Genomic DNA, 16,115 nt, shown 5'->3' with positions numbered 1-16,115 from the left:
AATTAGTTGATTGAATGAATTTATTATTCTAGATCAAGTATGGGTTGAAAATCGAGGCATAAAGAAGAGTCATTGTACCTTATCGTGCTGCAGTTTAGTGAGGTAAGTTCGTAATATTTCTTTTATGTTACAATGGTTCCATTTATATTACATGTTTACTATAATTAGATCCAACGTGAAACTTAACTATTGAGTGATTTGATAATAAATAATAAATTAAATATGGTGAACACGTTATGTTTCTGAATAGCAGGCTTTAAGCCAGTGTTATCTATTAGGCTTGCTGCTAGTGTATTTATCGGGCTTTGTGCCTAATGGGCTTTGTGCCTAGCAGGCTTTGTGCCGGTGTTGTCCATCAGGCCTTGAGCCGGTGATATAGACCGTAGCAATGGCTGAGATCCTACATGTATTGCGGATTATCTACAGCTTGTGTGAGCAGTATCGTGAGCCGGTGATTATTTAGCTGGTACTATGTACCGTTCATACAAATTGTAGCTTGAGATCCTGCACCTTTTGCGGATTCTCTGTAGCTTGTGTGAGCAGCATCGTGAGCTGGTCAAAACTCTGAAATTAATTCGAATGAGTGATACCCTCTGATTGCCTAAGATTAGATCTTATTAATACGATGATTGAGAATATGATGTGAATTAATGCACTATGTAATACTCACCTGTTGTAAGCTGTGTTTGACAAGAATTTCGTTATTTAATCTTATAATTTGACATGTTATGTTAATTTGGTAAGATTTATCGTTTAATTTAGCGAACTTACTAAGCTTCAAGTAAGCTTACTCGTGCCTTGTCCTTTGTTTTGTATATTACATTTTGTGATCCAGAGATCAAATCAACTCGCAAAACCACACTATCCTGAGGAATCTTTTGGTAGATTTTGTAAACATTTGGCTTATATGGCATGTAGTAGGGCAAATGGTTATTATGCTATAATTCATGGCTCCGTGTGATGTTTTGTACGTGATGAATGAATCGTAATCTTTGTGGTATGTTTATTAACCTTAAGTAAACTTGAGTAGGTGGTCAAGATTGTAAGTGTCATATTAAGTTGGAATGATGTGTTTGGAATGTGTTAGTTGGTATATATTATGGCTTATAGATAGTTGTTTGATAATGAGTAGCATGAACATTATAATGTGTTTGGTACATGATACTTTGGTTGGTTTTAGATGAATGGAAATGGTATGTTTTGGTTAATTTAAAGTGTGTTTATAGACTTGTGAATATGTGAAATGAGTTGGTATATATACCTATACAATTGCATGAAGAATAGGCTTGGATTTGGTCACTTTTACACACATACGGCTTGGGACATGGGCTGTCATATGGTCGTGTGTCACACATGGGCAACCCACACGAGCGTGTCGCCTAAGTCAGTGAATTATACGGGTGAGCACACGGTTGAGCACACAGACATGTAGGGTAGACACACGGGCGTGTGGGATAGCCACACGGCCGTGTGACCCCTATAGTGAAAAATTTCAATTTTTCCCTAAATGTTCTGATTTGTTCTCATTTGGTCCCTAAATGTTCTTAACCTATTTTTAGGGCTTCGAAGGCTCGATTTAAGTTCATAAATATATGTTCTATTTCATTTTGAACCATATATGTATTTATGAAATTTATTTGATAATTGATGCCAATTGATATGAAAAGTTCTGAGATGTACAATAATACTCTGTAACCCTATTTCAGCGACGAAAATGAGTTATGGGTGTTATATTTTTGATGAAATCAACATAATTTTTTCTCTATTTCCAGGCAGCCAGTATCTTTAACCTTTCATTCTTATCCGAACTAAGATTTAGTTAGCAATTTTTCACATATTAAACGTGTTCTTATTTGGGTAATTAATTATGATACAAGATTTTTTTACATATTAAATACGTTTTTTGTCGATTGAGTCTTAACTCGATTGGTATGAGAATTATTGTCAATGCAAGAGGACATAGGTTTGAGTGCGCTGAAACGTATTATCCTCCTATTTATGGGTTGGAGAAAGGCTACGGTAGTTCTAGGCATTGTGTCAAAAAGAACAGATATAATCAGAAACTATAATGAGATTGTTAAAAAAAATAGAATTTTAAAATTTTAAAATAGAATTTGAGTAGTAACATAATACAAAAAATTATAATTTTTAAGCAATAGAATTAAATTATTTTTAAACAATCTTTAGAAAACAATGACCTTTTCCTTAGAATATTGTTGTTTTTGTAAAATCGAATGTCAATAATGGCAATATAAAACGATCGTAAAACAATAAGAAAGAAAAATAAAACACACAGATTTTATGTGGAAACCCTTTCGGGAAAAAATCACGGGCAGAAGAGAAGAAAATTCACTAGTGTTGAAAATCGAATGATATAGGAGGAGTTCTGACTACATCTATTTAAAGGCTGAAAAATCTTATTCTAATCAACGTCAAATAGATGAAGTGTAGTTCTATACGTATTCTACTTGTTTTAGTGTTGTATTATTTCTTTAACAGGAATTTGCGTCATACAACTCAAACAATTTTTAAAAATTATACACTATTCATACAATATTTTTATAATATGTTTACTGTATGTAAAAATATTATTTAAAAATTAAAATTTTATAAAATAAAAAATATCTTTTATAAATAATATAAATTTTTTTCGCAATATTACTTAATTTAAAAAAAAGTAAAAGAAAAATATTTTTTAATTCATACATAAAACAAACTCGTGCATGGATAAGAAAATTAGAATATAACTTTTTTTTATCAAAATGTTATATATTATAGATAGCTCTAAGAAGTAAGAACATAGATAATAAATATTATCTCTTGTTTATATTTGCTTGAAATGAATCAATACTTATAAGTTTAATCTTGATTTTTTAAAATACCAACATTATCCTTATATTATAAATATGTAATAACGCGCTCTCAAGTGATACACAAGAGGGGGGAAAGTATAAAAAATTGGAATAAGTCACTGGAAACCCTTAGTTTTAATGTCCAAATCAATGTCCCTACCAGCCAGCCAGCTTTGACAAATCTCAATTATCAAAAGGAAAGAAACTTTACTCAACCATTGCTTCTTCTTCCTGCTGCAAATTGAGTCGCCCATAAACCTTCCATATGAAACCATTGTGTGAAACAAAACTAGGATGTTTGAGCTTCGCATGAATACCGATTTGCATTTGAATTTCCGTCCCTCGTACCGGATCGATTCACATCTCAAATAACCCAAACAGGTAACCAATACACACTTTTTTAGTAGATGTCAAGTGAAATACATGTCTATTTTATGATGAATGAAATTAGAGAAAACACTTCAGCATTTAGTATTAATTTTGGCATCTATTACTTGCTCTTAATACTACTCTTGCATTGATTTAAATCTACGTTGTAATGCTATTGTGGTCAATTGCAAAATAAATATCGACGGTGAAGAGTGATTGTAACATCCGTATCCGAGTTCAATAATCTTTGCAACTTAGTGTCGACTGCTGTTATAGGTGTTATTGATGTAGAAGAACTTAAATGGCGGATGAAAAAGATGACCCGGTTGCTATTCGTATAGATAAAAAGCTCAAGGCAATTTCCCCAATATCATCAAACTGTTGCATTTTCAAAGTACCGAATTATCTTCGGAAGGTAAACGAAAAGGCATACGAACCCGAGGTAGTCGCAATCGGTCCTTACCACCATGGTAAACATCATTTAAAACCAATGGAGGAACATAAATTCCGGTTTCTCAGAATGCTGCTCAATGAAATGAAGCAGGATGTCACCAACTATGTAATGGTAATGAGAGGCTTAGAAGATAGAGCTAGGAAATGTTATGCAGAACAGATTGGTCTCGACACCAATGATTTCGTCGAAATGATGCTCATTGATGCTTGCTTTATAATTCAACTAATCCGCAAGTTTGCGATGACGACGGTGATGGATGATCCTTTTTTCAAGATAGGCGGTTTCCATAACCTCTTATGCCGTGATTTGTTGTTGGTGGAGAATCAATTTCCGTTATTCATTCTTTGGAAGTTGTTTGGTATGATAGAGATTCCGAATCCAGACATATTCCGATACATTACCATGAATTTCTTCGCCATAATATTGCCGGGTAAAGGGTGTAATCGAGATAGCTTAAAATCGATCATGGAGATCAAGCATCTGCTCGGCTTGGTAAACGATTGCTGGCAACCTTCTGAATCAGAAATGGTAGCCTATAGGAAAAAGACTAAACCAATCGAGTGGAGCTTCATGCATTGTGCTACTGAGCTCCAAGAGGATGGAATCCGATTTGAAAAGGCTGATGGAAGTAGCATTTTCGATATAAAGTTCGAAAACGGGACAATGAAGATACCAAAATTAAAAATCGATGATCATACAGAATGTTTCTTCCGCAATGTGATTGCCTTTGAACAGTTTTTCCCAGGGAGAAGCTTGAATCATGTGACTGATTATATGAACTTCATGGACTGCCTTATAAACTCGTCGAAAGACGTGGAATTACTTCGACGACGAGGGATAATTAAAAATTGGTTAGGCAACGACGAAGTGGTCGCCACCATGTTTAATCGGCTGGGTGATTCAGTGAGCATATCTAGGTACTCCTTTTACTCTGAAGTTTTCAGCAATGTGAACAGGTATTGTAGTAAACAATGGAACAAATGGATAGCAAACTTGAAGCACAACTATTTTAACAGTCCATGGGCACTTGTTTCTGTTCTTGCAGCTGTTCTTCTCCTTCTACTTACCATGGTTCAAACCATTTTTTCAGTTCTCTCTTATGTTAAGTAAATGCTAACCCATTGGGGCTTCTCGGCATCAATGTAATATTCTATCAGATGTTTGATTGTCTTTTGAGTTGAAAATATGATAATTATAATTAGTGTCGAGAGTTTATAATATAAGGGATTATCTCATTAATATTCAATTGAAAAGGATAAGAGGAATAAAAAGAAAAGACAAATTAATTAATAATAATTAAAAAGGGCAAATAGAATATGCAAGCATCCAAGCATTGTTACAATATAAAGAAAGACCTTTATAGAAATATTTATTTACCCTTAAAAAAGGTCCAAAGTGTAACCCCTATACAAAGGCTTTCTTTCACTATCCTAATCGGCCAGCAAGGGAGAAATATATATATATATATAAAATAAGCTATGAAAGAATGAAGCAAATCTATCCGGATAACCCCGGTTAGCAAGGGCAGCAAAACAGCAGTAGGTGGTAAATCCAAGACAGATTAACAGTTGAGGTTACGGCAGACTGAGATAATAATCACAATAATAATCACAGCAACAATACCGAATACAATCAATTTCATCTTCATATTCTCAATCCACATCTTTCTTTTTATTTTAGTTCCTTGCTGCCTAAAATCTTGTGCCTGGAATCCAAATATCAAGTCAAATGTATGTTCTGCACCACCAGTATGTTCATTTTTTCTAAGTTTTTCTATAGAAATGAAGGGACATATCCCCCACACGAGTATTTAGACATGCACTCAATACAAATATCAGATATGAGCCAACATAAATGACTGCAAAAACGATTCATAATTTCTAGAACCTTCAGTAGAGCAGAATAGAGTCATAATTTCAATCATCCATAAAAATGCAGTTTAGATAGGACTAACCTGTGAGCGAAGGTTCTCAGTTTTATCAACCAGTACCTCAATCTTCTCACCACGGTCAAGGACCTGGACAAAGAAAAATGTTAACAACATGCTGTGTGTAATAATATATCTGAAGTACCATTAACATTTTATCTACACTAAAACCCATGGTGGCTATGCATTCCTACTTTTATAAGAGATTCAGAAAGAGCAACTGCTATTACCTTCTCAATATTTTCCATCATAACACCCTTGACTTCAGAAACTTGAGCCTTCACTTTGGCAAGTTTACTGATCTCTTCAGGATGTTCCGCACAGTACTTCATATGAGCCTTCAATTTGGACCTATTCAATATAAAGAGCTAAGCATGTGAAGAAGAAGAAGTATAAGAGTAAATGGGAGAGGCATTGATACCCAAATTCTCTATTAAGACTCTTGGCTTTAGCATTTGCAGCCTTCCCTCCCCCATATCTCTTCGAGAAGTCTTCCTTAACTCTTTCTAGAAATGCAATTGGAATTTGCCTGCCCGCGGATTCCGTTGCAACTACACAGTAGGCTGCACCACCAAATTTATTTGGCAAAATGAATATGTGAAACAGAGAGATTAAAGAATCTAGGAGTTACCAAAATCAGTACTGCCCCCATGGTAAAGATGCGCAGTCAAAGCTATATCACCCGAGACCCAAGGCACCAAAATAAAGCACAAAACTTATGTATCATGTATAGTAAGCTAGACTTCACCCATAAATAGTGCATTTTGTTAAGCAAAACATTGCTCGTCTATCCCTTTCCCTAATAAAACTACAAAGTTGCAATCAGTTACAAGGGAACATCTACACTCCAAAGAGACTCTTTGATCAGTACTTTCCAAAAATACTCATTTACCTCCCAAAGTTTGATGATAACCAAATAAGTCACTGGAATTTATTTACTAAATAAATTTTAAATAAAAAGACTATTATACCCTTTTATTAGTAACCTTGTGTCTTTATTTGTATTATTTTCTCACTGTTTTAGTTACAAAATCATATCAAGTTTTCATGGTAAAGAAATTGATTAAATAAAAGTAACGAAATAATGGAAGAAATAAAAAAAAAGAGAGAGAGGAAAATGTAATAATTACCGATGAAAGTTTATTGAAAATAAACTTAATATTTGTTCAAAATTTACTGTAATTATTAAAATTTAATTGTATTTATTGTCCTTATTGCAACTGAAATTAATTTTTTATAATTAAACTTTTATAGAGATTTAATTATTTTATTTAAAATTAAATAAATTTGGAAATTATTCTCGACGTTTATATAATGGAATTAAAACTAAATTTAAAATTTTTGCACGAATTTTTCTTAAAAAGAGGCAAAAAGAAAAAGACAAGAAAAAAAAAATATAATTAATTAGCATTCCTGAAATTTTATTAAAAACAAGCTTGCGTATATTATTAACTTGAAAAATACTTTACATCAACATATATTTATATTAGGCTTACATGGTGCATAAATTAGTTATAATATTGAGAACCATAAAAATTTTTCAAAATTTAAATTTAATAATAAATTATTTAATAAGTAAATTTAAATAATTTAATAAGTGCATATTGATCATAATTATAAAAAATAAATGTGCATTTAATTAATAATAATGTCAATTAGAACTTATATAGATGTACGATGTGTGGGTTTATTGTATTGAAATTAAAATATAAATTTAATTAATTCAATTTTTATATGTAACATATTTACACATTATAATTTAGTGTGTCACACCCAGATTCCACAAAGTCCGAAAATTAATAGACAATTGAGGGATACATTTGGAAAAAGCCAAAAGTTGGTGGCCTATATTGGGAAGTCAAGAAAAGGTAGAAACAAAATTGGACATGGTTGGAATCCATTTTCAGTTTGGTTAGGTTAGAGCCAGCCAGTTCCTTAGTTGGGGATAAAATGATTGTGAACGAGTGAATGTTGCACAGTTAAAGGTCGTACGGAAATGGCTATAAATAGCTAAGAAATGACTTCCCAAGAGACTTCTTCTCCCCTTTGTCTCATTTTTCTTCATCTTCCATGGCTACTCTGAGGAAGCGATGTCATGGAAAGCCCTACATGGTACATGGAACGACAATCGTGAGGAATTAGTCAGAAAAGTAGAAAATTCGAGAGGCTGGTAAGGTTCTAAGTCCTTCGGTGTATGTAAGATTTAAAAAAACTAAGTTAAGAGTTTTCAGAACCATTTTAAGGGTTTTGCATGTTTCTGAAAGATTAAGGTTTAAAGTAAAAACACTAAGTTTAACCTATGATTTGACTATCATGCTTAGTTGCCAGGAGAATGGAAGCTCTAGCGATCGAAAAAGCTAAGCTGATAAGGTGAAGAAGCATTAGGTGAGTTTCTACACCTCAACCCTGTAAAGGTTAAGTATGCTAGGATTGCTTAGATATATGAATATCCTCTATTCTAGTCTAGTATGCATGTTCCCATAATGTTTTATTTATAAAATGTGTGCATTGCATATGGAATATGGAAAGGGAAATTATCAAGGGGTATAGTCAAAGATAGGATTTGGGAACAAAAAGTAATTTTGTTAGATATCATCATACGATCTTGCTAAGTGCAAACCGTGATGTGCGAAGCTCCAGACCTTATGGAGGGGACACTGCGGTGTTCGAGCATCAAGGTTAGGAACAATGGATTGGGGGAATGGAAGAAATGCAATGGGAAGGGTACGTAAGAAAGACCATGGCTAGGTCATGGGTCCAATTGGAGGCTATATGTCAATATGAGTAAGACCATAGCTAAAAGATGCTATGGCATCATGATAAAGATGAGTAAGACCACAACTGAAAGATGCTATGGCATCAAGATAAAATAAGTAAGACCATAATTGAAAGATGTTATGGCATCATGTAAAAGCACATCAAAATGGCTAAATAGGACTAAGACCATGACTAAAAGACGTTATGGCATCATTTGATAGTCTATGGGGACAGTAAACATATGGCTTTTTTGTGTAAGATCATAGCTGAAAGATGTCATGGCATCATAGATAATCCGCCGAAATACTAAACACGGGGAAGTCCACTGGGATAGTAAACGCGGGGACCATGAGGTATAAGACCATGTTTAGGCGTGGAACGTTAAGACGATAATTATGGAAAGTCGCGTTTAAGGAAAAATGCAAGCATTAGTGAGTGGGTTTGATAAATCCATCGGGTAAAGTAAGAGAAATATATTGTCGAAACAATAACCATTAAAGTCAATACAATAACTGGGTGGTAATCCAACATGAAACGGTAATGGGAAATGATTCGCCAGTAAGTGACAGGTGTATAGGCAAGCGAAAGATGGTTCAACCAATGATCACAATCAGGGATCCACCATTAAGCATAGACAAAGAAACCTATTTTGATAAAGATTGAGCATAGGCTCGATGATTAGTTCGTGAGGTAAAAAGGTGTAGCTAGAACCCATAGATCGAGAGAGGGTTACACGAAGGGATACATCAAGAGACAGATATGTCTGTCGAGACTGTTCCTTTCTAAGTGGAAATTAGTAAGAAAGAACCAGTTATATAGCTAGTTTTGTATAGAATCGATATGTAAGAGAAATCAAGAACTCGGACAACCACCCAGGTAATAGTCCGCTGAGTATTATAAGTTAGCCAGACCATAACAAAAAGACATGTTGCATTAAATAAGCAAGGTATCGACGACAAGGCAGGTTACAAGGATGTAAATTGATCTCGATTTTCCTTAAGAGGGAAATAGTCTTCCAGAGTGGCGAGAGACCTCATTAATTATATCAACCAAGTGAAAACTCAGCAAGACATTCAAGAAAAATGTGAGGTAAGGAGTTCGTTATGGGATAAATAGATTTGGAATGAAGCTCCAAGGGAAATTACCCAAAGTCCTCTAGGAGGGTAGGCCTAAGAAACTACTTTATAAGTACATGGTGGAAAGAAGAGTCCCCATTGGGAATAAAGGGAAGAAAGAATATAAGTAAGGAAATGACAGGGAACGCGAAGTTGGCGAAATTCTAAGGACCTGTCAAGGTTAGTTGAAGGCTGATAGGATGACTAGAAGGAAATGGCCCAACGATCTATCCGTCATGCGGATAGGATCGAGAATAAGTTAGAGTTCGATATGTCATGTTAAGAGGAAATTTTCCACATAAACAAAAAGTTATTTACACTAAGTTTCATTCCTTTTACTATCCTAGCGAGGCGGGGTTTAAGCATGCGTATTCTAGTTAAGAGACTCACTAAGTTCTTACGAACTTACAAAGGTTTTGACTTGTGGTTGCAAGATCCGCAGGATAAGGAACTCAATGAGGGACTAAGCCAGACCGTATAGATTTAAGGCGCACCATAGTATCATGTCATGTATATAGGAAGGGGGTACCTTTAGGAGTTTCTCCATGGGGCGGCTATATTGTAATTACTTAAATCGCTTAGAGTTCGGGGTTCAGACGGTTAACTTTATTTTTAATATTTCCAGATCCAGTGATTAGGTCGGGTGAGGGTGTTACATAGTGCATGTATCACAATATTGGAATCACCACCATTTAACCTTTCATGTTTATAAATAGAGTTAATGTAAGATTAAAATTAACTATTTAATGTAAATGTAACACATGTGAGTATTCTCTAGTCAATGTGATATTAAAATTAACTTTTTAATAAAAATAGTGAATAAATTGACACTTATTTATAGGATAAGTGTGAGCATGGGAGTGTTCTCTAACCAATATAGGATTAAATTAATTTTTAGTGGAAATAGTGAAAGAAAAGAGATATGAGAGTATTTCCTAGTTAATATGAAATTGAAAATAACTTTAATGAAAATAATAAATAAGTGAGTTATAAAAGTATTCACTAGTCAATGCGGGATTAAAATAAACTTTTTAATGAAAATAGTGAATGGGAGGGGAACAGCTAGAAATGGTTGCTAATACCCTGTAGGTTGAGGAGCAAAAGGAGGAATCTGCCCAAGGATGGGCTTGTGTCTGATTAGCTAGTTGGTGAGGCAATAGCTTACCAAGATGATGATCAGTAGCTAGTCCGCGAAGATGATCAGCCACACTGGCAAATTATCACTTATTTTATAAGGTAAATGTGAGATATGAGGTGTTCTCTAGTTAATGTATGATTAGAATTAACTTGAAAATAGTGAAGAATTTGACACTTATTTATAGGGTAAGTATGAGCATGAGAGTGTACTCTAGCCAATATAGGATTAAAATTAATTTTAAAATTAACTTTTGAAGGGATTAAAATTAATTTTAGTAAAACTAATGAAATAAATGAGCTATAATAGTATTTTCTAGTTAATATGGAATTAAAATTAACTTTTTAATAAAAAAAATGAAGTGAACTATAAGAGTGTTCTCTAATAAATGTGCGATTAAAATTAACTTTTTAATGAAAATAGTAAAGAATTTATCATTTATTTATAAGGTAAATGTGAGATATGGGGTGTTCTCTAATCAATGTGCAATTAAAATTAATTTGAAAATAGTGAAGAAATTGACACTTATTTATAGGGTAAGTGTAAGCACGAGAGTGTTATTTAGCCAATCTGGGGTTTAAATTAATTAAATGATGTGGGATGAAAAATAAATTTTTAAGGGATTAAAATAAATTTTTAATAAAATTTGTGAAGAAATGAGTTATGAAAATATTCTCTAGTCAATGAGGTACTAAAATTAACTTTTTAATGAAAATAGTGAACAAATTGTCACTTATTTACAAAGTAAATGTGATATAAGTGAGTGACACTAGCTAATGTGGGGTTAAAATTAACTTTCTAATTAAAATAGTAAAGAAACTACCACTTATTTGTCGGGTACCTTTAAGCATGAGAGTGTTCTCTAAACAACGTCGGAATAAAAAGAAGTGAAGTGAGTTATGAGAGTATTTTCCCATCAATGTAGGATTAAAATTAACTTTTTAATGAAAATAGTGAAAAAACTATCACTTATTTATAAGGTAAATATGAGATATGGGACAATTATAAATTGACACTTATTTATAGGACAAGTGTAAGAATGAAATGGTTCTCTAGTCAATGTGGGATTAAAATTAAATTTTTAAGGGATTAAAAGTAATTTTTAATAAAAATAGTGAAGAAATGAGCTATAAAATATTCTCTAATCAATTAGGTACAAAGATTAACTTTTTAATGAAATTAGTAAACAAATTGTCACTTATTTATGAGGTAAATGTCAGATATGAGAGTGTTTTCTAATTAATGTGGGATTAAAATTAACTTTTTAATGAAAATATGAAGAAATTATCACTTATTTATAAGATAAATGTGAATGTTTTATAGGTAATGTGAGATTAAAATTAACTTTTTAATGAAAATAAAGAAATTGACACTTTTTTATAGGATAAGCATGAGCATGAGATTGTTCTCTACTCAATATGTGATTAAAATTAACTTTTTAAAAGAACTAAATTAATTTTTAATGAAATTAGTGAAGAAGTAAGGCATAGAAGTATTCTCTAGTTAATATATGATTAAAATTAACTTTTTAATAAAAATAATGAATAAGTGTACATGAGAGTATTCTCTTATCAATATGAGATTAAAATTAACTTTTTGATGAAACATAAAAAAATTGTCACTTATTTATAAAGTAAATGAGAGACTTTTTAATTTCTTAAATTATAGCTAAAAGTATGTAAAAGTTCTATTGAGCATGTTTATAAAAAAGTTTTTAGATTGAAAAATAAAATAAAACATAAATGATAGTTTTAGGTTATTTCCGAATCAATAGAATTATTATTATTTCCCTCTTTCAAATATATATAGTTATAAATTATAAATAATATAAATATTTTTAAACTATGAATTATTTCTTATAAATTTCTTCAAAGGAAGAAACTATAGAGAGCTTATGAAAATATTGATGAAATTTACATATACTTATAAGGCAAATGTAAGTTATGAAAATATTCTCTAATCGATGTGAGATTAAAAATATGTTATATAAGAATGTCACATGTCAACAAAATAAATATACGATGTGTAAAATAAAAAAAAGTCTTTGCATCAGTTGAGGGTCTTAAACTTTGTAATATATATTATTAGAATAATATTTAATTATCATTTAATTTAACAAAGAATAATTTCAAAAATAGTTAGATGACCCGTAATTAAAAATTATGAATAAAAAATTGAATGAATAATAGGTAAATTTATATTTTCATTTATAATTCATCAAGTAAATAAAGCTTGGGATATTAATATATTCTTATCAAAGCGGACAAGTATTTATTTTTCAAACTACTAGGTAAGTGCATTTTCAATTTAAATATTGCAAATATTGCAAAGGTAATTGTGTTTAGATATACGGTTGAGTTTGAGTTGATTTATGATGATATTAACATATTTTATATTTACCTAAATTCGATTCAACTTGATATATGAGCCTAAAATTTTGTCCAAATCTATTCATATCTATAAATAGCTAACCTGAACCCATTTTATACTCACCTATATTATTTTTAATTTAATATTTAATAATTTTATATATTTTTTTATTTATTAAAATTTTACATATAGTCACCTTAACAATTTTTAATGTTTAGATCATAGTATTAATATTATATACTACTATAGATTTAATTTTTACGTGTTATAAATTACATAATATGTAAAATAACAACATAAAATAATATAGACTTAAAAATGAGTTAGGCTAGACTCGAACATTGAATGTTTAAATCTGAGGCCAACCTATATTTTAAACACACATTTTTCAAGTCTAATACTTTTGTTCAAACCTTCCTAAATTTCAGTCAGACCTTCGGATTTAGACGAATAACCTGATTTATGAACAAGTTTTGAAGTTATTGTATTTTTTTTATTTAAAAATTTTGATCCCATTTGTTGGCATTATGGACATGACAACTAAAAAAAAGGTAATATAATTTTTTTAGTCCTTTCACATTTACAATTTTATGCTATTTTGATCCTTACCCTTTAAAATGTATATATATAAAAAATCATATTTTCAATAAAATCTTAAAAAATTGCAAATTCTTTTTTAAAAAAATCCAAAAGTTAAGAAAATAACTTTTTAAAAAAAATATTTATTTAAAATTTTAAAAATATAAAACTTTCAAAATTAAAATTTTTTTGGTGAAATACAAGGGGAAGGCAAAGCCCTAACAACAACGCGATTAAAGCAACTCAAACCCAAGCCACACTTGGAACAGTGAATACCCTTGCCATCAAGTCAACAAACAAGGTTCATTCCATTTACTACTTGAATGGTAATAAGATTTCATCAATGTGTGAGTTATTCATTCCATCTATATTAAATTAGTTTTGAATAAGTATTTTTTTACTTGAATCGATTCAAAGTTTGTATCAATATTTAAGAATTTTTTATACTAATATGCTATATATAGATTTATAAATAAAATTAAACAAAAATATTTTAATATATAATTAATTCAAATTAAATTAAAAACTATTTATTCAATTTTTTTTAATATTGACTGAATAAATCTTTTTTTTACTTGAATCGATTCAAAGTTTGTATCAATATTTAAGAATTTTCATACTAATATGCTATATATAGATTTATAAATAAAATTAAATAAAAATATTTTAATATATAATTAATTCAAATTAAATTAAAAACTATTTATTCAATTTTTTTTAATATTGACTGAATAAATAAATCAAACTTTAGATAGGCCTTTACCATTGATGGAGTAAATAATGTAATCTTTGAATTCTTGAAAGTTTTGTTATGATTTTTTTTTATAATTTTTTAAAAATTTAAAATAATTTTACTTTAAAATTTAAAAAGTTTTTATTCTTTTTTTTAAATTATAATTTTAAAATTTTTATTGGAAATACAAAATAAATATTTTTTTATGTACTTTTAAAAGTAAAATAAACCGTAAAACTCTGGAAGCTAAAAAGTTATTATATCTTTTTTATTGTTACCACTTGTTATGGGAATTGGATGGGAATTAAGATTTTTTTCTAACAATTTTATTGTAAGTCCTAATCATATATATTTTTTTGAGACAATACTTAAAACTATCCATAATTCTTCCCTAATTTGTAAATAAGAGGATAATAGATTTTAATGTACTTAAACTTACATCTTACTGCATTAACAATAATGCCTATGTATTCTTTAATATTTAAATAAACAAAAATTTTTAATATTTAAAAATTAAAGTATGTATTCTTTATTAAGATATATCAAAATAAAGATTTCTAAATAAACAAAAATAAAAAGATTTTTTAATATTTAAAAATTAAAGTATGTATTCTTTATTAAGATATATCAAAATACAGCATCATGTCTATTTAACCATTATGGCCCAAGAGCTATAATTAAATTCTTTAAATTGAACATTGATGAACATATTCAATGATTCCAATTAATCTATCTTTCCTTCTTTTCATTGATGCATTCCAACAAAGACAGATCAAACAGGTAAATGCACAAACGCAATACGTGAAAATGAAGGCAGTCAATACCAAATCTCATAAAAAAATAGAATCAAAAGCTCAAATTCAGAATAGGATCAACAAACCCAAACAAAAGCACCCTCTAAATCAAAACTAAGCCCAGAATAAACACGTGGCGATACAGTCAGCCGGTCAACAAATGCCAAACAACAAAAAGGATCGGGAATCAGCAAACGTATTTAAATCATTAAATCATTAATAAAATCAATCCGTAGAATAGGTTCATTCCAATTTATTATTATTTTTGAAAGCAAACCGATCAATATAAACGAAGATTCAGATCCCAAATCGTTGCCAAAGGGGAAAAAAGAATTCTTACTGAATCCATTGTCAACGAGGTAATTGAAGGTGTGGCCATCGCAATTATAAGTAAACCTGTTGCTGGAGGCAGGGAGCTTCTGGAGACATTGAGCGGCGATGGTGTTGAAATTACCGGAGAACTCGGTGTACTCGGCGAGGATCACCGTGCCTCGAGCCACAAAGCTGTAGATCAACGACTGTTGTCCCATCTCTCAAAACCCTAACCCTAAAATTTTCTCAACCAAAAATTCAATTGTTACAAAAAAAAAAATGGAAGGGAAAAAATAAGATAGCAGCTGAGGGATTATGGGATCGGAGAAGAAAATAGGAAAATGAAGAAATGCTACATTTATGCTAAATGGAATTATATTTATGTATAATATTTATTCAGATCAAGGAGAGGAGCTAGGCGACTAAAAGGGAGAAGTAATTTTCTCATAATTATTTGTGTCTGTTATAGTTACTTTTTGCATTACGTTCTACTTATATATTTAAAACATATAAATATTGATGTATTAATAATTTTAATTTATTCTTTGTTATATTATATAATTAAATTGCATTTCGAATTATTGCGCTTATATTGAAATAGAGGGAATTGTTGGTTTTTTTTCAAGATGCACTAGCATTTCATCCCCGCTACGCTGGGGTTTCAATCTTATTTATTTATTTAAATTAAAAAATAATTATTATTTAAATAATTTTTGAA

General features: G+C 30.6%; 2 protein-coding genes across 5 annotated transcripts; one reads left to right on the top strand and one right to left on the bottom strand.

Moving 5' to 3' along the window:
* The first annotated feature begins 2,949 nt into the window (after positions 1–2,949).
* LOC107891950 (UPF0481 protein At3g47200) lies at positions 2,950–4,876 on the top strand. Of its 4 annotated transcripts, none has more exons than XM_016816880.2 (2): positions 2,950–3,233; positions 3,433–4,876. In XM_016816880.2, exon 2 carries the CDS (start codon positions 3,523–3,525, stop codon positions 4,783–4,785), a length of 1,263 nt encoding a protein of 420 aa, XP_016672369.1. In that variant the 5' UTR covers positions 2,950–3,233; positions 3,433–3,522; the 3' UTR covers positions 4,786–4,876. The 4 variants fall into 4 exon arrangements, with proteins under 4 accessions (XP_016672369.1, XP_016672370.1, XP_016672371.1 ...); XM_016816881.2 differs by having other exon boundaries at positions 2,984–3,233; positions 3,480–4,876; XM_016816882.2 differs by having other exon boundaries at positions 2,986–3,233; positions 3,563–4,876.
* Positions 4,877–4,948: 72 nt separating this feature from the next.
* Positions 4,949–16,009, bottom strand: LOC107891952 (putative vesicle-associated membrane protein 726). The gene is made up of 5 exons (XM_016816883.2): positions 15,426–16,009; positions 6,024–6,165; positions 5,833–5,953; positions 5,630–5,692; positions 4,949–5,380 (listed from the first exon to the last, which is right to left on the bottom strand). The coding sequence occupies exons 1-5, from the start codon at positions 15,613–15,615 to the stop codon at positions 5,237–5,239; spliced, it is 660 nt and encodes a 219-aa protein (XP_016672372.2). The 5' UTR covers positions 15,616–16,009; the 3' UTR covers positions 4,949–5,236.
* Between the last annotated feature and the right edge of the window lie 106 nt (positions 16,010–16,115).

This window comes from Gossypium hirsutum, chromosome D09 (genome assembly GCF_007990345.1).
Source record: "Gossypium hirsutum isolate 1008001.06 chromosome D09, Gossypium_hirsutum_v2.1, whole genome shotgun sequence".
NCBI lineage: Eukaryota > Viridiplantae > Streptophyta > Magnoliopsida > Malvales > Malvaceae > Gossypium > Gossypium hirsutum.
Note: the sequence above shows the minus strand (reverse complement) of the source record. Positions and strands in the feature narration are given on the sequence as shown.

Excerpts from the sequence above, each read along its gene's own strand:
- LOC107891950 (XM_016816880.2), top strand. The coding sequence starts at position 3,523 with ATGGCGGATGAAAAAGATGACCCGGTTGCTATTCGTATAGATAAAAAG.
- LOC107891952 (XM_016816883.2), bottom strand. The coding sequence starts at position 15,615 with ATGGGACAACAGTCGTTGATCTACAGCTTTGTGGCTCGAGGCACGGTG. Across the intron at positions 6,166-15,425 it reads CCTCGTTGACAATGGATTCA|CCTACTGTGTAGTTGCAACG; the intron begins GTAAGAATTCTT and ends TTGGTGGTGCAG. Across the intron at positions 5,693-5,832 it reads TGATGGAAAATATTGAGAAG|GTCCTTGACCGTGGTGAGAA; the intron begins GTAATAGCAGTT and ends TTCTTTGTCCAG.